Source organism: Tamandua tetradactyla, chromosome 13 (assembly GCF_023851605.1).
Source record: "Tamandua tetradactyla isolate mTamTet1 chromosome 13, mTamTet1.pri, whole genome shotgun sequence".
Lineage (NCBI taxonomy): Eukaryota > Metazoa > Chordata > Mammalia > Pilosa > Myrmecophagidae > Tamandua > Tamandua tetradactyla.
The window spans coordinates 27,909,193-27,931,104 of record NC_135339.1 but is presented as its reverse complement, the minus strand read 5'-3'; the positions used below and the strand labels follow the sequence as shown (position 1 = coordinate 27,931,104).

General features: G+C 38.0%; 1 protein-coding gene across 6 annotated transcripts in view; it reads left to right on the top strand.

Annotated features, from left to right (window-relative positions):
* Window positions 1-16,495, top strand: part of SUPV3L1 (Suv3 like RNA helicase) — a 48,912-nt gene extending 32,417 nt beyond the window's left edge. For all 6 annotated transcript variants that reach the window (XM_077125070.1, XM_077125072.1, XM_077125073.1 and 3 more), the window contains 4 exons: window positions 4,219-4,299; window positions 4,674-4,850; window positions 15,111-15,259; window positions 15,931-16,495. In XM_077125070.1, the coding sequence (XP_076981185.1) occupies window positions 4,219-4,299; window positions 4,674-4,850; window positions 15,111-15,259; window positions 15,931-16,354 (831 nt within the window). In that variant the 3' untranslated portion in view covers window positions 16,355-16,495. The remainder of the gene's footprint in view (window positions 1-4,218; window positions 4,300-4,673; window positions 4,851-15,110; window positions 15,260-15,930) is intronic.
* The last annotated feature ends 5,417 nt before the right edge of the window (window positions 16,496-21,912 follow it).

Here is a 21,912-nt window from a genome sequence, read left to right as displayed (position 1 = left end):
CTAACTGGAGATTTTTATTTTTTCATGTGGTTTTCATCTATTGTCTACTCTTTTTCTTTCAACCTTTAAAACTCTCTACAGCATCTCTTTTAGAGCTGCCCTAGTGGTGATAACCTCCCTCAGCTTTGTTTATCTGGGAATATCATAATCTTTCCCTTATTTTTGAAAGACAGTCTTGCTGAATATAGAATTGGTTGGCATCCCACTACCTTCTTACCTTTGTGGTTATTGATGAAAAATTGACACTTAATCTTATTGAAGTTCCTTTTTATGTAACACGTTGTGCTTTTCTCTTGCAGCTCTCAGAATTCTCTCAGAATTATCTTTGGCATTTGGCAGTTTGGTTATAATATGCCACTGCTTGGATCTATCTTTTTGCCTCTTTGCCTCTTTCTTTCTTCTCCTTTTGGGACTCCCACAGTGCATGTATTGGTATGCTTGATGGTGTCCCACAGGTTCCTCAGGCACTTTTCGCTTTTCTTCTTAGAAAAACTGAATGATTTCAGTTGTCTTCTCTTCAGGTTCACTGATTCTTCTGCCAGCTCCAGTGTGCTATGGAAGCATTCCAGGGAGTTAATAACGTTACTGTGATCTTCAGCTCTGTTTGGTACCTTTTCATAATTTCCAGCTCTCTGTTGATATTCTCTATGTGTTCATTTGTTGTTTATCCTTTATTTTTTTGTCCATGCTTTCCTTTAAAGCATACTTAGCACCATTTTTTCAGTTTTTGTCTGGTATGTCCCACGACTGGTCATTCTCACTTTTGGTTTCTAGTTCTTTAAATCTTCTCCTTTGCCTGGGCCATTGCTTCCCATCCAGGTTTCAACAAAAGAAATCTGGATGTTGTGATATTTTAGTGGGTTATTGGTAGAATTTTGACTCAGAGGTTTCTGTTCAGTAAGATTGTATCCAGCTAGTGGAACTCAGCGTCAAGGGATTGAGAAAACTTTCTCCAGCAAAAGGGGGAAGAGAGAAATGAGACAAAATAAAGTGTCAGTGGCTGAGAGATTCTGAGAGATTCCAGAGTCGAGAGGTTATCCTGGAGGTTACTCTTATGCATTATATAGACATCACCTTTTTAGTTAAGGTGTAATGGAGAGGCTGGAGGGAACTGCCTGAAAATGTAGAGCTGTGTTCCAGTAGCTATGTTTCTTGAAGATGATTGTATAATGATATAGCTTTCGCAGTGTGACTGTGTGATTGTGAAAACCTTGTGTCTGATGCTCCTTTTGTCTACCTTATCAACAGATGAGTAAAACATATGAATTAAAAATAAATAAATAATAGGGGGAACAAATGTTGAAATAAATTTGGTAAATTGAAATGCTAGTGATCAAAAGGAGGGTTTAAGGGGTATGGTATATATGAATTTTTTTCTGTTTTCTTTTTATTTCTTTTTCTGAATTGATGCAGATGTTCTAAGAAATGATCATGATGATGAATATACAACTATGTGATAAAAAATGTTCATATTGTATGTTGATTGGTTTTATTAATAAAAATTTTTTTTAATTAAAAAAAAGAAAAGAGATTGTATCCAGCTAGGGTTATGATAAAGATTCCCTTGAATGCCATAAGCTAACCAAAAAAAACCAAGCAAGAAAAGAAAACACCTTTCTCAGACTTTCCAGATTGATCTGTGCAGATGCTTCCTTCAGAGTTTATCTATACAGTGAGTTTAGAGAATAGCTGCAAGCCGAAGTGCAGGTGCCTCTCTCATCCTTTCTGTTCTAGTTTGCTAGCTGCTGGAATGCAATATACCAGAAACAGAATGGCTTTTAAAAAAGGGAATTTAATCAGATGCTAGTTTACAGTTCCAAGGCCGAGAAAATGTCCCAATTAAAAAACAAGTCAATAGAAATGTCCAATCTAAGGCATCCAGGGAAAGATACCTTGCTTAAAGAAGGCCGATGAAGTTCAGAGTTTCTCTCTCAAGTGAGAAGGCACATGGCAAACACAGTTAGAGTTTCTCTGTTATCTGGAAAGGCACATGGTGAACACAGTCAGGGTTCTTCTCTCATCTGAAAGGGCACATGGCAAACACGGCGTCGTCTGCTAGCTTCTTCTCCTGGCTTCCTGTTTCATGACGCTCCCCGGGAGGCATTTTCCTTCTTCATCTCCAAAGTTTGCTAGCTAGTGAACTCTGCTTCTTGTGGGTATGTCATTCTACTCTACTCTCTCTGAATCTCTTTCATTCTCCAAAATGTTTCCTCTTTTATAGGATTCAGAAACTAATCAAGACTCACCCAAATGGGTGGAGACATGTCATCACCTAATCCAGCTTATCAACCACTCTTGATTAAATCACATCTTCAGAAAGATGATCTAATTACAGTCTCAAACATGCGGTGCTAAATAAGGATTAGAAGAAACGCTGCCTTTACACAATGGGATTAGGATTAAAACATGGCTTTTCAAGGGTACCTACGCCATTTCAAACCAGCACACTTTCTGAACATATGTCTTATCTTGGGCATGTGTGTGTGGCCCTAGCTATTCCCTTTCGCGCAGATATTAATCCCTTTTTCCTTAGGAAATAGTTTCCTCACAGTCCTGGGCACTGGACTATCTGTCCCACAGAGAGCATTCCTTTGCCCTAGGTAGTTGTGACCTGACTGCTCTCTCACAGCTTTCTCTAGAACAGTTCTATGAGCTGCTTTCTACACACAAAGCAAATTTCTTGAATGGGGTGCTTACGACAAGTGTCCTGGTTCAGTCCCTTTGGCTACCACTGGAGAGATTGGGCCAGATGTGTATATGCATGAGGGTTACTCTGCTCTCTCTGGAGCCAGGACCCACATTGGGAGTGTAGGCCAGCTGTGTTGAGCCTTTGAGGGGAAGGGAAGGGGGGCCAGCCAGGGTACCACGAGATCCTACTATTTTTAAATTGACTTTTTCTTGATTTGTCACTCACCCTATTACTACAATCTTTTAACCGTTTTCTGAAGCTTTGAGAATAATGTTTCTGCCAGTTCTCACTGGTTGTTCAAAGCTTCTGTGGGGGCACCAAACCCTTAAGCTTCTTACTCTGCAATCTTTATTAGGGCAGGGCTCTACTTTATTGTTTGGAGAGCCATAAAGACTCCTTGGTCAGAGAGTAGTGTACAACTGAAAGATCCATATTGAACAGATTTGGATAACCTGATTTTTCTTTAGTTTTTTTTCTGGAATCTAGCAGCAGGTGGGATAGGAACAGTTGTTTCAGGTGGGCACATTGAGCTATCTAGCAGTTAGCAGAATTATCAGGAGCCTAAATGTAGAAGAAACCTCAGATGTGTAGGGATGGGACCACGGAGGGACAGCACTAAACAATACAACTTCAAGCAGAAAGGACTAATGTTAAATTTTGGTTATTATAGTTAATGAGTCAGGGGAATATATTTTTTAACAGAATCACTATTTTAAAAACATAATTGGAATTTAAAGTTGCCTAGAAAATTGACTTACGTGGCTTATCCCATTTTTTCATTGATTCTATGTAAAGGGGTGTTTATATATGAGATGATATAAGAATAAGTTTCTGGATGAAAGCTGTGGTTGAAATAATTTCTGTAGCTTTTGTTAAGAGGGCAGTGAGATTCATGGGTGACTCCCAGGGCAGTTGGTAATGATACCCCTAGTTCCCTACTACACTTCTTATCTTTTATTCAAACTCTTCCCTTATGCCTCAGATCCCTCCTCTCTTTTCTTCTTTCTCTTTCCCAATCCCTTTTTTCTTTTGCCTTGCTTCATTCTCTTTACTCATTTTTGTGCATTTCTTTTACCATTATAGAATAAGCTAAAGAAATAACTGAATTCCAGTTAGGAAATGTTCTTATATGTATCACTTGCCTTCATCAGTGAGATTGGGTTTTTCTTGTTCAGTTTTGTTCCTTGGGGAATATTGACACTTGAAAAATTGTTTTACACTAGAAAGCACTTTTTGGTAGTTTCCCAGATCATCATAGGTTTTTATATATATGATTAAAATATAGGCAAAAGACTAATTACTCAATGTGTATAAGATGCTAGGTTTACAGAAATCATCTTACTAGTTTTCCAAATTGATGATAAATGGTAAAATGATTTTTTAAATCTTTATTTTGCTGAAATTCTTGGAATTTAACTTATTTGTGAGAGCTTAGCCTGAATATAGGACTTTATCTTGAAATAACTTAAGAAAATATATCCTTTTTTTAAAAAATTAGCTTATTTTTTTTTCTTTTACTGTTACTAAAGGCAGCTGGACTTCATCCAACTGCTGAACAGATTGAAATGTTTGCCTACCATCTCCCTGATACAACGCTTTCTAATCTCATTGTAAGTAGAAACTCACTTTTAAAACTTTTGTGTTGTATACAATTCTAAAAATGTTGGTGATATGTCAGAGAATTACTGGGTAGTCTCATAGGCATGAATGGATAGTCTGTTTTGTGGAACTATTATTTATGAAATTTATATTGAAAGTGAAAACTTTTTCTCAAACTCTTCTGGGACTTTTCTCCTGAGGAATTTTCTCTCTGAGTGTTTCAGGTTGGGAAGGCTATGAGGAAGTTTATAAGCTTGAGGCAGTGAATAAAGCAGACTTTTCTGGAAGTCTATTATGCATTAAAGGGATTGTCTTTTATAGATTTGTCAAATTTGTTCATGCCCAATTTGGCAGTCTAATAACTTCATGTATTTTTTTCTGTTAGGATATTTTTGTAGACTTTTCACAAGTTGATGGGCAATATTTTGTCTGCAATATGGATGATTTTAAATTTTCCGCAGACTTGATACAACATATTCCATTAAATCTACGAGTGAGGTATGTTTTCTGCACAGCTCCTATCAACAAGAAGCAGCCTTTTGTCTGTTCTTCATTGCTACAGGTAAGCCTTTATCTTTATATTTTGAGGGTTTTTTTGTGTGTGTTGATGCATTTCCCCAAAAAGTACTTTGTTTTTCAAACTAAAAAAATTGGTTGTGTGCCCTGTAATATGAGAGATTTTATAAGAATTTGAATATAGAGTGATTCCCTTTTTTCTTACAGATAATTTTTTGGGGGAGTTGGGGGCGGGAAGAGAACCCTTGCCTTGTATTGAGCTTATATGGTAGCCTTTGTGAAGATGCTAAAACAAAGATGGTTAAATTTTTGAAGGGGATGTGCTTTGTCTGATAATCCATTTTTCCCTTATTAGTGTTGGAGTAATATTTTGAGGGAGAGGTGAAATTAGGGACTAGTGGTGGCAGTAGTATTCAGTTTTTTTTTAACTGTAAGATACTGAGCCAGGAATTGCTGTCTTGTATGAGGATGATGAGCTTCCAATGTTACAGCCTTTTCTTTCTCTCTCTCTTTTTTTAATGCAATTTATTTATTTATTGTTAATTTTTTTAATTTAATAAAGCAAACAATATACTTAGAACCACCAAAAATGGATATCTTAGCTTAACCATAGGCATATTTAAATAAAGTATCTATGTAATCATTGTGAAGCTTGTTCTTCAGTTCTATGCCCTCAGCTGGCAGGGCTCCCTTTAGTTTTTTTTGTAAGGCTGGTGTCTTGTTTACTAGTTCTCTCAGTCTTTATCTTTGAAGATTTTAATCTCTCCCTCAATTTTGAAGGATACCTAGACTGGATTAAATATTCTTGATTGAAAACCTTTCTGATTCAGAATCTTAAAAATATTGTCAAACTTCCTTCTTGCTTCCATGGTGACTGTTAAGTAGTCTGAAGTTAGTCTTATGTGTTTTCCCTTGTATGTAGTAATTGCTTTTCTTTTCAACAGGACTTAACTGTTTCTCTTCAATATCTGACAGTCTAATTAGTATGTGTCTTAGAGTGGGCTTGTTCAGATTTATTCTATTTGGAGTTTGCTGGGCGTCTTTGATGTGTATATTTGTGTCTTTTATTAGGGTTGGAAAGTTTTCTCCAATTATATCTTCAACTAACTTTCCCAATCCTTTACTCTTCTCTCCTTCTGGACACCAGTAATTCTTACATTTTTGCTCTTGTTGTCCATCATTTCCCTAAGATCCTTTTGCATTTTTTTCCATTTTTCTTCGCTGTGCTCTAGTTCTATTGTTCTGTTTTCTAGCTCACTTATTCTTCCTTCTCCCTCTTCGAATCTGCTATTGTGTGTCTCTAGTATATTTTTTATTTGATCTACTGTATCTTTCATTTCTATGGGATCTGCCATTTTTCTGCTTAACCTCCCGAATTCTTCTTTATGCTTTTCTAGTGTCTTCATGATATCCTTTATTTCTTTATAAATATCCTTGAGTAGTTATGCCATATTATCTGTCCCCTCTGGAATTTTGATTTGGTCATTTGACTGGGCCATTTCTGCTTGGATCTTCATATACTTTATGATTTTCTGTCATGTTCTTGGTGTTTGATTATCTTTTTATTTTATTTTCATTTGATTATCTTGATATGGTTATTATGCAGGTTGGTTTCCTTCACTCTTCTGAAGTTTTGTATTTACTTAGTTTTTGCTAAATGTTCCTTTTTGTCAGTTAATTTTTGCCAAATCAAGGTCCGGATCTCATGTACCGGATACAATTCAACTTAAGGGTCTACTATAAGGTAGACCTGGATACATGGGTACTCCAGTGGCAGGATGGCTGATTACTACACAGGAGACCTAAGATGAACTCCTAGCCGCATCTGGCCAGCAGATGTCAGGCTTTAGTGTCCCCCTCCTTCAGCCCTACCCCTCCTGGACTGAGCGACTTGAGGTTGGCATGCTTAGCAGGGGGTCTTGCTCTGACAGGTGGCCTGCTCTGACAGGGGCTGCCGTCCAGCAAGTCTCCAGAATGACCTCTCGACTCTATTTGAAATCTCTCAGCTGCTGAGAAATTTCTTTTTTTCATTTCATTTCCCCTTTTGGTCAAGAAGACTTTCTTAGTCCCACCATGCCAGGGCCAGCCTCATCCTCAGGAGTCATGTCCCACATTGCCAGGAAGATTCACACTCCTTAAGGGTCATGTCCTGCATAGGGGGGTAAGGCAGTGGATTTACTTGCCAAGTTGGTTTCAAAAGAGAGGCCAAATCTGAGCAACAAAAGAGGTTCTCTGGGGGTGACTCTTAGACATCATTATAGGTAGGCTTAGCTTCTCCTTTACAGAAATAAGTTTCATAAGGGCAAGCCCCAGAGGCCTTGGGCTTTTAAATTGGTAGGCCCTATTGCTTGCAAGAATATCAGGAATTCCCCAGGTGGAGAAGTTTAATTTCCACATTTTACCCCAGTCCCTCAGGGGGGCTTGCAAATATCTTTTTATTCTCTGCCCCAGTTGCTCTAGGATGTATCAGCGGTTCCTTCTCTTTTAACACAATTGGGTAGAGAATGTAGTTCTCTGATTTCTGAGGAACACAGTGGGTGTGATTCATCCAAACAAAGGGCCCAGAGAAGGGCAGTGGAAACTGAACGTCTAACCCCCACTCTGTTTCCTCATCATGTTGGGCCCTTGCATGTGCTATTGTCTCTCTCTCTTTTTATTTTTTTAATATTTTTATTGTAAACAGCCAACAAACATGAACATTCTTGACATACAAACATTCTACACATGGTATGTGTAATCAGTGGCCCACAATATCATCACATAGTTGTGTATTCATCACCATGATAATTTTTATGAACATTTGCATCGCTCCAACAATAGAAATAAAAAAGGAAAAAGGAAAAACTCATACATGCCATACCCCTTACCCTTCCCTCTCATTGACCACTACTATTTCAATCTACTCAATTTATTTTAATCTTTTTCCCCCTGTTGTTTATTTCTTATCCATATTTTTTACTCATCTGTCCATACCATAAATAAAAGGAGCATCAGACACAACAAGGTTTTCACAATCACACAGTCACATTACAAAAGCTATTTCATTATACAATCGCCTTCAAGAAACATGGCTACTGGAACACATCTCTGCAGTTTCAGGTAATTCCCTCTAGCCACTCTAATACACCATAAACTAAAAAGGGGATATCTGTACAGTGCGTAAGAATAATCTCCAGGATAACCTCTCAACTCTGGAATCTCTCAGCCACTGACACTTTATTTTGTCTCATTTCTCTCTTCCCCTTTTTGGTCGAGAAGGTTTTCCCAATCCCTTGATGCTGAGTTCCAGCTCATTCTAGGATATCTGTCACACGTTGCCAGGGAAGTTTACACCCCTGGGAGTCATGTCCCATGTAGTGGGGAAGGGCAGTGAGTTCACTTGCCATGTCGGCCGAGAAAGAGAGGCCACCACACCTGAGCAACAAAAGAGGTTCTCTTGGGGATGACTCTTAGACCTAATTTTAAGTAAACATAGCCTATCCTTGCAGTGATAAGTTTCATAGGGGCAAACCTCCTAATTGAGGGCTTGGCCTATTGATTTGGTTGTCCCCACTGCTTGTGAGAATATTAGGAATTCTCCACATGGGGAAGTTGAATTTTTCACCCTTTCTCGCCGTTCTCCCAAAGGGGCTTTGTGAATACTTCTTTATTCACTGTTCATATCACTCTGGCTTGGTGCATAAATATTTATGATTGTTATGTCTTCTTGTTGAATTGTTCCTTTTATTAATACATAGTGTCCTTCTTTGTCTCTTTTAATTACTTTACATTTGAAGTCTAATTTGTTGGGTATTAGTATAGCTACTCCTGCTCTTTTCTGATTATTGTTTGCATGAAATATCTTTTCCCAACCTTTCACTTTCAACCTGTGTTGGGTCTAAAATGTGTCTCCTGTAGACAGCATAAAGGTTTATTATGTTTTTTAATCCATTCTGCCAGTCTGTATCTTTTGATTGGGGAGTTTAAACCATTGACATTTAGTGTTATTACTGTAAGGACAGTACTTTCTCCCATTTTGCCTTTTGGATTTTATATGTCATATATATTTTTTTTTTCTCTTTTAAACTTTACTTATAGTCTTCATTTCTACATTCTTTTCCACACCTCTCTTTCCTGTCCTTTCCTATCTGCCTCTGTCTTCCCTTCCTATCTTCCCTTCTTGCAGGGCCGGTCTCTTGGTCACAGGTTCTCTCAGTGATTATCTGAAAATGCTTCAATTTCCCCCTCATTTTTGAAGGACAATTTTTCTGGATATAGAATTCTTGGTTGGCAGGTTTTCTCTTTTAGAATCTTAACTATATCATACCATTGCCTTCTCGCTTCCATAGTTTCTGTTGAGAAATCCACACATAGTCTTATTGGTGTTCATATGTGATGGATTGCCTTTCTCTTGCTGCTTTCAAAATTCTCTCATTCATGGGGGAAAATTTAACCTCCCCAAGTTGAATTCTTGATATTCTCACAAGCAGTGTGGAGAACCAAAGCTATAGGCTGAGCCCCCAGTCTTGGGGTTTGTTCATATGAAACTTACCCCACAAAGGATAGGTCAAACCTACTTAAAATTAGGCCTAAGAGTCACCCCCAAGAGAACTTCTTTTGTTGGCCTCTCTCTCCAGCCAACACAACAAGCAAACTCACCACCCTCCCCCTGTCTACGTGGGACATGACTCCCAGGGGTGTGGACCTTCCTGGCAACGTCGGACAGAAGTCCTAGAATGAGCTGAGACTCAGCAACAAGGGATTGAGAAAAACCCTAGAATGACCTGAGACTGAGCATCAAGGGATTGAGAAAACCTTCTCGATCAAAAGGGGGAAGAGTGAAATGAAACAAAGTGTCAATGGCTGAGAGATTCCAAACAGTCGAGAGGTTATCCTGGAGGTTATTCTTATGCATTAAGTAGATATCACCTTGTTATCCAAGATGTAATGGAGAGGCTGGAGGAAACTGCCTGAAAATGTAGAGCTGTGTTCCAGTAGCCATGTTTCTTGATGACTGTATAATGATATAGCTTTCACAGTGTGACTGTGTGATTGTGAAAACCTTGTGTCTTGATACTCCTTTTATCTACCTTGTCAACAGACGAGTAGAACGTATGGAATAAAAATAAATAATAGGGGGAACAAATGTTAAAATAAGTTTAGTTTGAAATGCTAGTGATCAATGAAAGGGAGGGGTAAGGGATATGGTATGTGTAATTTTTTTTCTTTCTTTTGTTTTTGTTTTACTTCTTTTTCTGTTGTCTTTTTATTTCTTTTTCTGAATTGATGCAAATGTTCTAAGAAATGATCGTGATGATGAATATGCAACTATGTGATATTGTGAATTTCTGATTATATATGTAGAATGTAATAATCATTGTTTCTTTATTGTCATTTTTTTAATTTAAAAATTAATAAAGAAATTTAAAAAATTCTTTCCCTTTGACATCTGACACTGATTAGTAAGTGTCTTGGAGTACATCTATTTGGATTTATTCTGTTTGGGGTACTCTGGACTTTTTGGATCTATAATTTTGTGTCTTTCATAAGAGGTGGGAAATTTTCAGTGATAATTTCCTCCATTACTCTTTCTCCTCCTTTTCCCTTCTATTCTCCTTCTGGGACCCCCACAACACGTATATTTATGCATTTCATGTTGTCATTCAGTTCCCTGAGACCCTGCTCATATTTTTCCATTCTTTTCCCTATATTTTCTTTTGTGTGTTAGATTTCAGGTGTTCTTTCCTCCATTTCACTACCCTTTCTTCTGCCTCTTCAAATCTATCGTAGGTTTCCATTGTTTTTTTGTTTCTTCTACTGTGCCTTTCATTCCTATAAGTTCTGTGATTTGTTTTTTCAAACTTTCTATTTCTTCTTTTTGTTAGTCCCTTGCCTTCTTCATATCCTCCCTCAACTTATTGATTTGAGTTTTGATGAGATTTTCCATGTCTGTTCGAACATCCTGTATTAGTTGTTTCAGCTCCTGTATCCCATTTGAATTGTTGGTTTGTCCCTTTGACTGGGCCATATCTTCGATTTTCCTAGTATGACTTGTTATTTTTTGCTGGTGTCTAGGCATTTAATTTCCTTAATTAGTTTCTTCTGGAGATTGTTTTCACTCTTTTGCCTAGGATTTTCTTGCTTAGATGGTGTTCCAGTTTGCTAGCTGCTGGAATGCAATATACCTGAAACAGAATGGCTTTTAAAAAGGGGAATTTAATAGTTGCTAGTTTACTGTTCTAAGGCTAAGAAAATATTCCACTTAAAGCAAGTCTGTAGAAATGTCCAATCTAAGGCATCCAGGGAAAGATACCTTGATTCAAGAAGGGCTATTGAAGTTCAGAGTTTCTCTCAAGTGGAATGATTTCTCTCAAGTGGCAAACACAAAGTTTCTCTCTCATCTGGAAAGGCACATGGTGAACATGGCATCCATCATCTGCTAGCTTCTTCTCCTGGCTTCCTGTTTCATGAAGCTCCCTGGGAGGCATTTTCCTTCTTCATCTCCAAAGGTCACTGGGTTGTAGACTCTCTGCTTCATGGTGCGGCAGCATTCTCTGCTCTCTCAGAATTCATTTCATTCTCCAGAATGTTTCCTGTTTTGTAGGACTTCAGAAAATTATCAAGACCCACCCAAATGGGTGGAGACATGTCATCACCTAATCCAGTTTAACAACCATGATTGATTAAATCACATCTCCAGGGAGATGATCTGATTACAGTTTCAAACATACAGTATTGAATAGGGATTATTCTGCCTTTACGAAATGGGATTTAGATTAAAACATGGCTTTTCTAGGGGACATACATCCTTTCAAGCCAACACAGATGGCTTTGTTCTCCATCTGTTTTTTGACATTCTCTAGCATAGATTTTAATGGATCAGAATTTTTCTGTTCTTGTTTTTTTATTTCTTGCCCTGCCTATATGGAGCCTTTTATGTATTTATTTATTTTGCCTTGGGTGGGTCCACTTAGATATTAGAGACCCCAGTCAGATTTTCCCCGAGACTAGACTGGCCTTCTCTCAGGATCAAAGAGTCACCTGTATCAGTTTTCTTTGAGGGTGGGTGAAACCCAGCAGGTTGACACACTTTTCTATGAAGCCTCTGGACACTGTGTTTTTCCTATCCTGCCCAGTATGTGGTGCTTGTCTGCATGCAGTTTTCCACCAACATAAAGTGATGTGGTGCCTTTAACTTCAGCAGATTCTCCCTGTTGGAGGCATGGTTAAGACAGAGGAGAGGTTGTAAGATGGCTTTCATTGGTTGAGTTTTCCAGTCCTGGGGTCTGAATTCCTTGAGGGTGGGATTCCACCTGAGCTGGGCCCCATCCCTCTCCTGGGAAAGGCACAGCCTCCAGGAAATTGTTCTTTCACTTGACCAGCCACTTTATCTCTCAGATAAGCTTAATTCTGCCCTTTCCTGGCACAGTCGGAGCCTGTCAAGCCTTTGCAGTTCTATCTGCTGAGCTGTTAAGCAGTAGAAACAAAGCAAAAAAGAAAGAAAGAAAGAAAGAAAAATCCTTTTCAGAGCAGAACTCCCTTTCCTCTGGTTTTTTAATCAAGAACTTAAGTTGGTTTCTTACTCTATGTATCTCCAGGCTGTATGTGCCCCTCTCCCCTTTTTTAGGGTCTAGCCCTTTTCAAGTATTTTGTGCTGTCATATCCAAAAAATCTCTGTCTCTTTCCCCACCCCCACCCCACCCATCAGTCCTGCCCCCTCCCTGGTCAGTGTAAAAACTTCTAGTACCTTTAGCTCTTATTTGAGGTTTGTCTGAGCTGGAGGCCTATTTTCAGTAGTCAGAATTTGTTAATTAATTCTACAGTTGGAGCTTGGTTGAGCTAAGTCCCTGCTGCTAATAAAGCCTTTCCCCTCGGGAAACCAGCTTGCTATGCCCGTGGGGGAGGGGTGCTGGCCTCCATGGCTTTAGAGGTTTGCAATTCTGTGTCCAGTCAGAACAAGCTGGACAAGTCCAGCTTGTCCAGACTGATATACTCTGTGTCCGGTCACTGATATGGCCCCACCATTTGTTCTGCACTATTCCTAGCTATGTACTAGCTGCTCTGGAAGACAAACTAAATTTCACACCTCACTAAGCTGCCATCTTTTTCCTTTTCCTGTTGTCTCTTCTTGAAGTGCCCTCCATACCCCACTAACCAAAGGTTTCCTCTTCTCTGAATCTTTTCATGACTTGCTAGTGTAGGTTAGTTGCAATATCCTTTATAGGCTGTAGTGTTCTGCATACTAGCCCTGGCCTAATCAAATCTCTTTCTAAACTTATTTTTGTTAACTAAGTTTTTTTTTTTTTTTTTTTTTTTTTTTTTTTTTTTTTTTAAAGACAGAGAGAAGGAAGGAAGGATAGAAGGAAGGAAAGGAGGAAGAAAGGGAAACATCTTTTAAACATTTTCTTGTTTTATTGTATTTTGTTTCTCCGTTTTTGTTACATGGGCTGGGGCCGGGAATCGAACCGAGGTCCTCCGGCATAGCAGGCAAGCACTTTGCCCGCTGAGCCACCGCGGCCCGCCCCTAAGTTTTAAATTACATGAACAAAACCTATATATTTTTTGTATAAAATTGAGCCAATATAGATAGGTTTAAGTTTTGCTTTTACCCTTAATCCCAGTCCTCAGAAATAATCACTTGTCAGTGTGTGTATCCTTGCAGACCTTTTCCTTTGCATTTACATACATATAGGTACTTTTCTATAGATTATGTGTCTGTGTTTTCCCATAAATATCATCATAATAATTCTGCAACTTGCTATTTTCTGAAAAGAAATGTGAAAACTTAGTATGGCTTAGAGGGCTTTCTTTTCCAGGTATTTACTAGAAAATCCCTTGATAACATATGTTTCTTAGAGCTGACATTTTTGAGAAAGCTTGCTAGCATCAGATAGATGTTTATGGAACAGTCTTTTTTTTTTCTCTGCAGTAAACTGGCCTCCATGGAGCTCATTCCCATGGCTTTGGTCCCATTTGTACCATCCTCAAGTAGCTGATTAATGAAGCAGAAACTCTTTATTAGAGAGTAGTGTACTCTCTGGAATAGTACAGGTCAACAATTTGCTTATATTTCCAGTTTAAATATTAGAATGTGAGAGCTAGCAGTTTTAACTTTTCCTTGATCTCCATCATTATTAAACTGTAAGTCCCATTGAGCTCAATCCTTTGTTGACCTCTAATGCCTCTTAGGGTGTTTAAAACTGTGTTCCATGGAGCTTCTTTAGAAACGGCTGTTGGATGAACATCTCAGTGAATGGTCATTTATCCCACCCCACTTTCTCTTTTACATATTGGGCTTCCACTGGTTGTTTGTGACCAAAAATGTTAAAACCAGTGCCTTTCTAAGATAACTTGAAAGTTGTGTTTAGCTTAACCTGTTTAATATGTTAGTGTGGTACAGGTTAGTGTGGTCACATTTGCAGGCTTCATGGCAGTCCTACTTGGCATTTATTAAACTTAGAAGGTTACACCAGCTTGAATTTAATAAAATCATAGCATTATTTAACCACAATTGGTCTAAAGCTGTCCTAACTTTCTTTGAAATATTGTTTGCTTTGGTTAAGCATTTAGAGATAATTCTCCCTGATTAAGAAATGAGCCATTTGAAAGTAGCTTATTCTTAAAGCTAAAGATTTTAAATTATTGCTTGAAAGGTCTATATGGTTGTATTCCTTTTTCCTGTAGTATAGGTGCTGCATAATGATGCCTAATGTGGTCTGCGGTGTGATAACGGTTTTCGAAGCTATTCCTCAACAGTGGCTCATGGTTCAAGAAGGAGGCGGGTGGGTCACCATTGAGGAAGTTGAAGCACTAAGTGGTGACAAAGTCACAGATAGTAAGAAGCAGAGTCAAGATGCGCTTATGATCAACCTTGTCCCAGGTCACTTCAAAGAGTGCCTTTATAATAAGGGAGGATATTAACATGATATAGAAAATGGAGCTCATATTTGAGATTGTGGGACTATTATTTGAAGGGGTAGAAATGGGACTCTTCAGGTACTGTCTGCCTATAGCTTAGAACATCAACTATCCATAAAGGAGAGCTAGCAGATAAGACCTAGGGCAATAGTCCTTGAACAACTTCTGATACACATATTATTGCCCTGGTTTTAGAAAAGAAGAAAATCATCATTTTTTTTTAAGTACTTTTATAAAGTAGCAAATATTTTTAATTTTTTTAATATAGCAAAGTGTAAAGAAATCAGTCTGCCTATTAAAACACAACTACAGTCAACATTTTGTTATGCTTTCTTCCTTTTTCTTTCTAATCAGAGACTTAAGTGAATTCTGATTCCTTTTCTAAACTCTTTTCTTCTCTTTCTCTCAGTTTGCCAGGCAGTATAGCAGGAATGAGCCATTGACATTTACCTGGTTACGCCGATTTATTAAATGGCCAATACTTCCACCTAAAAATATTAAAGACCTCATGGATCTTGAAGCTGTCCATGATGTCTTAGATCTCTACCTGTGGCTAAGGTACCAAAATTTTTCTCTTATGTGCACTCATTTTTCTAAGTAATAAGGTAAATCAAAGATTTTATAAATGGTCTTTGCTCTTTCAATTAGGTACACATTTGCAGGGTGCTTCTTATTTGTAATCCATAAAGGTTTATTGTCCATAAAGGCAGTTGAACCTGGTTTATATCTGTTCCAAAAAAATCTTAAGGGGTTCTTATGATTCTAGTTAAAATAACTAGGTGAGAAGGTCTACTAGATCCTTGCTACTCAGAAGGTGCTCCCTGGGCCAAAAGCATCCATGTCACCTGGGAGTTTGTTAGAAATATAGAATATCAGGCCCATTCCAGACTTAGTTTATTAAATTCTGCATTTTGTCATGATCCTAGGTGATTCATTTGTAATTAACATTTGAGAAGCACTGTTCCAGACCAATGATTCAAAAAGAAGGGACATGTCCCTTTAGAGGAGCATATCAGAATTACTTGAGATACAAGTAATGAGCTTCCCTATGATGGCATATTCCTCAGGTGTGTTGGGGCAGAAATAAGGTTAAGCAAAGGCACTGGACAGAAGTCTGTATAAAAGAAAACATTTGGAATTAATCAGTGTCAGGGTATAGGTATGTTTTTGAGGTTAGCCTAACAATTGATAAGAGCTATTGCTATAATATACTGTGTCTTTTTTTCCAGTTACCGATTTATGGATATGTTTCCAGATGCCAGCCTTATCCGAGATCTCCAGAAAGAACTAGATGGCATTATCCAAGATGGTGTACACAACATCACCAAATTGATTAAAATATCTGAGACACGTAAGCTATTGAAATTGGAAAGCATGTCAGCAGGGTTGTCAGGAACCTCAAGGAGCCAAGCTAGAAGGATACGCAGCACCAAAAATTTAGGAAATAAAGCTGCAGAGCCACTCAGCCATGGTGCAGGAGAGAAATCCCTCGCTTCCACACTGGTGCAGCAAGGACTGCTCACTCCTGCCATGCTGAAACAGCTGGAAAAAGAATGGTTGAAACAACAGACAGAACATAGCAAAGAAAGAACAGAATCTGAGAGTTACTCAAAAGGGACACGAAGAAAGAAAAATAATCCTGAATCAGACTAGTTTTGTTTTATTTTATTTTTTAATTTTGCAAATAAAAGTCTATTTTAAAAACTCTTCCTCATATACATTTACTGACTGCCACAGTATTATAACTATTTCTGACTGCTCGTTTTGTACAGGAGAATGAACTTTTTTTTTTTTTTTTTTTTTTTTAACGTGGGCAGGCACTGGAAATTGAACCCGGGTCCTCTGGCATGGCAGGCGAGAACTCTGCCTGCTGAGCCACCTTGGCCCACCCAGAGAATGAACTTTTAATGATGACTAAACATCTGAAAAAATACTGGAATGTTTTAGATATTTTATTCAAATCCTTAATGCAATGGCCATTTGTAGTATAGCACTGAGACCACCAAACTGCGTGGGAATAAAATCCATTGGTGAATTGTTGGACAGATTTTTTATATTGTTACTAAGGATATCTTGGATGGAAATCTTTGACAAACATTGACATCTCTTGGGCTTATTTTCTTTCATTTACTTGGCAAATATTCACTGAGCATGTACCATGTCTGAGAGTCTGTTCTAGATGTGGGAGATATGCAGTAAGCATGACAGATAATGGTTTTACCCTTGTGGAGCTTATATTTTGGTAGGAGAGACAGAAACAAGTTAACAAAGCTTCATGAGGGCAGAGACCTGTTCAAGTTCTCTCTTTACCCACCAGCTTTTTTACTTTTCCCTTTCTATGGCTTAGTCTCTGCCTCTCAGGAAGGTGGACATGAAATCTACATAGATTTGTTCTGGAGGCTAACTATGATGATGTGCCATTTAGCACAGGGCGTGGCACACAATAAGTGCTTTAGAAATGAGCCTGAAGTTTTGGGTCCATTTGGGGTTGCAAATTGAACTCATAGGTTGTTCCGAGAACTACTGAATCGAAGCTGACCTTGGACTATGGATTAAACCTTATTTGGTTCAAATTGGGTCAGGGAACCCAGAGCCAGGTTTTCCAGCTAGTCATTTCTCTCTCTTTCTCTCTGGCTTTTCCTTTGGTAGTTCAGAGTCCATATATAAATTTATATATATATATATATTTCCCTTTTGGAAACAAGTGTTTCTACCCCAAATTTATTAAAAAATAGTTGAGGGCGGGCCGCGGTGGCTCAGCGGGCAAAGTGCTTGCCTGCTATGCCGGAGGACCTCGGTTCGATTCCCGGCCCCAGCCCATGTAACGAAAACGGAGAAACAAAATACAATAAAACAAGAAAATGTTTAAAAGATGTTTCCCTTTCTTCCTCCCTTCCTTCCTTCCTTCTCTCTGTCTTTCATCCTTCCTTCCTTCTCTCTGTCTTTAAATAAAAAAAAAAAAAAAAAAAAAAAAAAAAAAAAAATATTTGAAACATCCTATTTATAGTCAAGTCAGTAACCAATGAAATTGGATAATTTATTCCTTTGAATATCTAATATTTGAGGTTTGCAGGATTTTACAATCTTTAAGACATATATAAGTCTGAATTTAAGAGACCTGTGATCTCTGGAATGATCTTAATTGGTACTAAAATATGTGCATACTGAATGCATGAAAAATAGTTCTCATTAACTACGTATTAGCAGCCTAGCAATCTGTACTTATACAGAGCAACACTGACACTCTCACCCTCAGAGAATGTTGGTAGTTTTTCGAGTAGGTAGTTTTACAAGTCAAATACGGATTTTTTTTCATCACATAGTTGTATATTCATCTTCATGATCATTTCTTAGAACATTTGCATCAATTCAGAAAAAGAAATAAAAAGAAAACAGAAAAAAATTCATACAAACCATACCCTTTAACCCTCCCTTTCACTGATCACTAGCATTTCAATCTACTAAATTTATTTTAACATTATTCCCCCTATTATTTTTAATCCACATGTTTTACTCATCTGATAAGATAGATAAAAGGAGCATCAGACACAAGGTTTTCACAATCACAGTCACATTGTGAAAGCTATACCATTATACAGTCATCTTCAAGAAACATGGCTACTAGAGCACAGCTCTACGTTTTCAGGCACTTCCCTCCAGCCTCTTCATTACACCTTAACTAAACAGGTGTTATCTATTAAATGCATAAGAATAACCTCCAGGATAAACTCTCGACTCTGTTTGGAATCTCTCAGCCATTGACACTTTATTTTGTCTCATTTCTCTCTTCCCCCTTTTGGTCGAGAAGGTTTTCTCAATCCCTTGATGCTGAGTCCGAGCTCATTCTAGGATTTCTGACTCATGTTGCCAGGAAGGGCCACTACCTGGGGAGTCATGTCCCACGTAGAGAGGGGAAGGGTAGTGAGTTTGCTTGTTGTGTTGGATGAGAAAGGCCACATGTGAGCCATAAAAGAGGTTCTCTTGGGGGTGACTCTTAGGCCTAATTTTAAGTAGGCTTGACCTATATTTTGTGAGCTTAAGTTTCATATGAACAAGCCCCAAGTTTGGGGGCTTAGCCTATTGCTTTGGTTGTCCCCACTGCTTGTGAGAAAATCAAGAATTCTCCACTTGGGGAGGTTGACTATTCCCCCTTTCTCACCATTCTCCAAAGGGGACTTTTTGCAAATACTTCTTTATTCACTGTTCAAATCACTCTGGGATTTATCGGGACATCACTCTGGACAGACCTACAAATTCTCATGCCCTACTCAAGGTTTCAGGTACTATGGTGTTCTATTAAGCTGTCCACAAAAGTTATATTAGGAAATGCACTAGTCAAAGTATAAATTTTGTACCAAATAAACATTTTTTGCTTTAGTTTCACACATAAGCTAGGGTTTTAAAATATGAATCACCCTCTATTTTCAACACCCTGCAATATTGACATTCCTTTGTTCTTCCTCATGCAAAAACATTTTTAAATTTGCATATTTTGCTTCTATTATTATACACTGTAGGCATTCCTAGATTATACCATCTCAATCTTTTCGTCTGTCTTTCCTTCTGATTTCATCTGTGCCCCTGGCCTCCTCCCTCTGTCATTCTCACATTCAGCTTCATTCAGTGTTCTAACATTATTGTACTACAGTTAGGTAGTATTGTGCTATCCATTTCTGAATTTTTACAATCCATCCTGTTGCACAGTCTATATCACTCCAGCTCCAATTACCCAATATCTACTCTATTTCTATCTCCGGATGGTCTCTGTTACTAACTGAAATTCCCCAAGTTCATTCACTAATGTCAGTTCTTATCACTGAGACCATACAGTATTTGTCCTTTTGTTTCTGGCTAACTTCACTCAGCATAATGTCCTTAAGGTCCATCCCTGTTGTTACATACTTCATAACTTTATTTTGTCTTACAGCTGCATAATATTCCATTGTATGTATATACCACAACGTGTTTAGCCACTTGTCTGTTGATGGACATTTTGGCTGTTTCAATCTCTTGGCAATTGTAAAATGCTGCTATAAACATTGGAGTGCTAATGTTTGTTTGTGTTCTTGCCCTCCTGTCCTCTGAGTAAATTCCTAGCAATGGTATTGCTGGGTCATATGGCAGTTCTATACTTAGCTTCCTGAGGAACGGCCACACTGCCTTCCACAGTTGTACCATTTGACAGTCCCACCAACAGTGGATAAGTGTGCCTCTTTCTCCACATCCTCTCCAGCACTTGTCATTTTCTGTTTTATTGATCATGACCATTCTGGTGAGTGTGTGATGATATCTAATCGTGGTTTTGATTTGCATTTCTCTAATGGCCAAGGAGGTTGAGCAACTCTTCATGTGCCTTTTGGCCATTTGTATTTCCTCTTCTGAGAAGTGTCTGTTCAAGTGTTTTGCCCATTTTGTAATTGGGTTGTCTGTCTTCTTATTGTTGAATTGAACAATCTCTGTATATACTCTGGATACTAGACCTTTATCTGATATATGGTTTCCAAATATTGTCTCCCATTGTGTTGGCTGTCTTTCCTTTCTTGGCAAAGATCTTTGATGCCCAAAAGTGTTTAATTTTGAGGAGTTCCCATTTCTTTCTTTCTTCAATGCTCGTGCTTTGGGTGTAAGGTCTAGGAAACCACCTCCTATTATAAGATTGATAAGATATTTCCCTACATTTTCTTCTAACAGTTTTATGGTCTTAGATCTAATGTTTAGGTCTTTGATCCATTTTGAGTTAATTTTTGTATATTGTGTGAGATATGGATCCTTTTTCATTCTTTTGCATGTTATATCCAGTTCTCTAGGCACCGTTTATTGAAGAAACTGTTTTGTCCCAGGTAAGTTGCCATAACTGTCTTATCACAGATCAATTGTCCATAGATGAGAGGGTCTATATCTGAACACTCTATTCAATTCCATTGGTCAGTATATCTATCTTTATGCCAGTACCATGCTGTTTTGACCACTTTAGCTTAATAATGCACTTTAATGTCAGGTAATGTGAGAACTCCAATTTCATTTTTCTTTCTTAGGATATTTTTAGCTATTCGGGGCACCCTGCCCTTCCAAATAAATTTGGTTATCGGTTTTTCTATTTCTGAAAAGTAAGTTGTTGGGTTTTTAATTGCTATTGCATTGAATCTATAAATCAATTTAGGTAGAATTGACATTTTAACTATATATAGGCTTCCAATTCATGAACATGGTATGCCTTTCCATTTATTTAGGCCTTCTGTGATTTCTTTTTTTTTTTATTAATTAACGGAAAAAAAAGAAATTAACCCAACATTTAGAAATCATACCATTCTACATATGCAATCAGTAATTCTTAACATCATCACATAGATGCATGATCATCGTTTCTTAGTACATTTGCATCGGTTTAGAGGAACTAGCAACACAACAGAAAAAGGTATAGAATGTTAATATAGAGAAAAGAAATAAAAGTAATAATAATAGTAAAAAAAACAAAACAAAACAAAAAAACCAAAAAAAAACTATAGCTCAGATGCAGCTTCATTCAGTGTTTTAACATGATTACTTTACACTTAGGTATTATTGTGCTGTCCATTTTTGAGTTTTTGTATCTAGTCCTGTTGCACAGTCTGTATCCCTTCAGCTCCAATTACCCATTATCTTACCCTGTTTCTAACTCCTGCTGGACTGTTACCAATGACATATTCCAAGTTTATTCTGAAATGTCGGTTCACATCAGTGGGACCATACAGTATTTGTCCTTTAGTTTTGGGCTAGAGTCACTCGGCATAATGTTCTCTAGGTCCATCCATGTTATTACATGCTTCATAAGTTTATCTTGTCTTAAAGCTGCATAATATTCCATCGTATGTATATACCACAGTTTGTTTAGCCATTCTTCTGTTGATGGACATTTTGGCTGTTTCCATCTCTTTGCAATTGTAAATAACGCTGCTATAAACATTGGTGTGCAAATGTCCATTTGTGTCTTTGCCCTTAAGTCCTTTGAGTAGATACCTAGCAATGGTATTGCTGGGCCGTATGGCAATTCTATATTCAGCTTTTTGAGGAACCGCCAAACTGCCTTCCACAGTGGTTGCACCATTTGACATTCCCACCAACAGTGGATAAGTGTGCCTCTTTCTCCGCATCCTCTCCAGCACTTGTCATTTTCTTTTCTGTTGATAATGGCCATTCTGGTGGGTGTGAGATGATATCTCATTGTGGTTTTG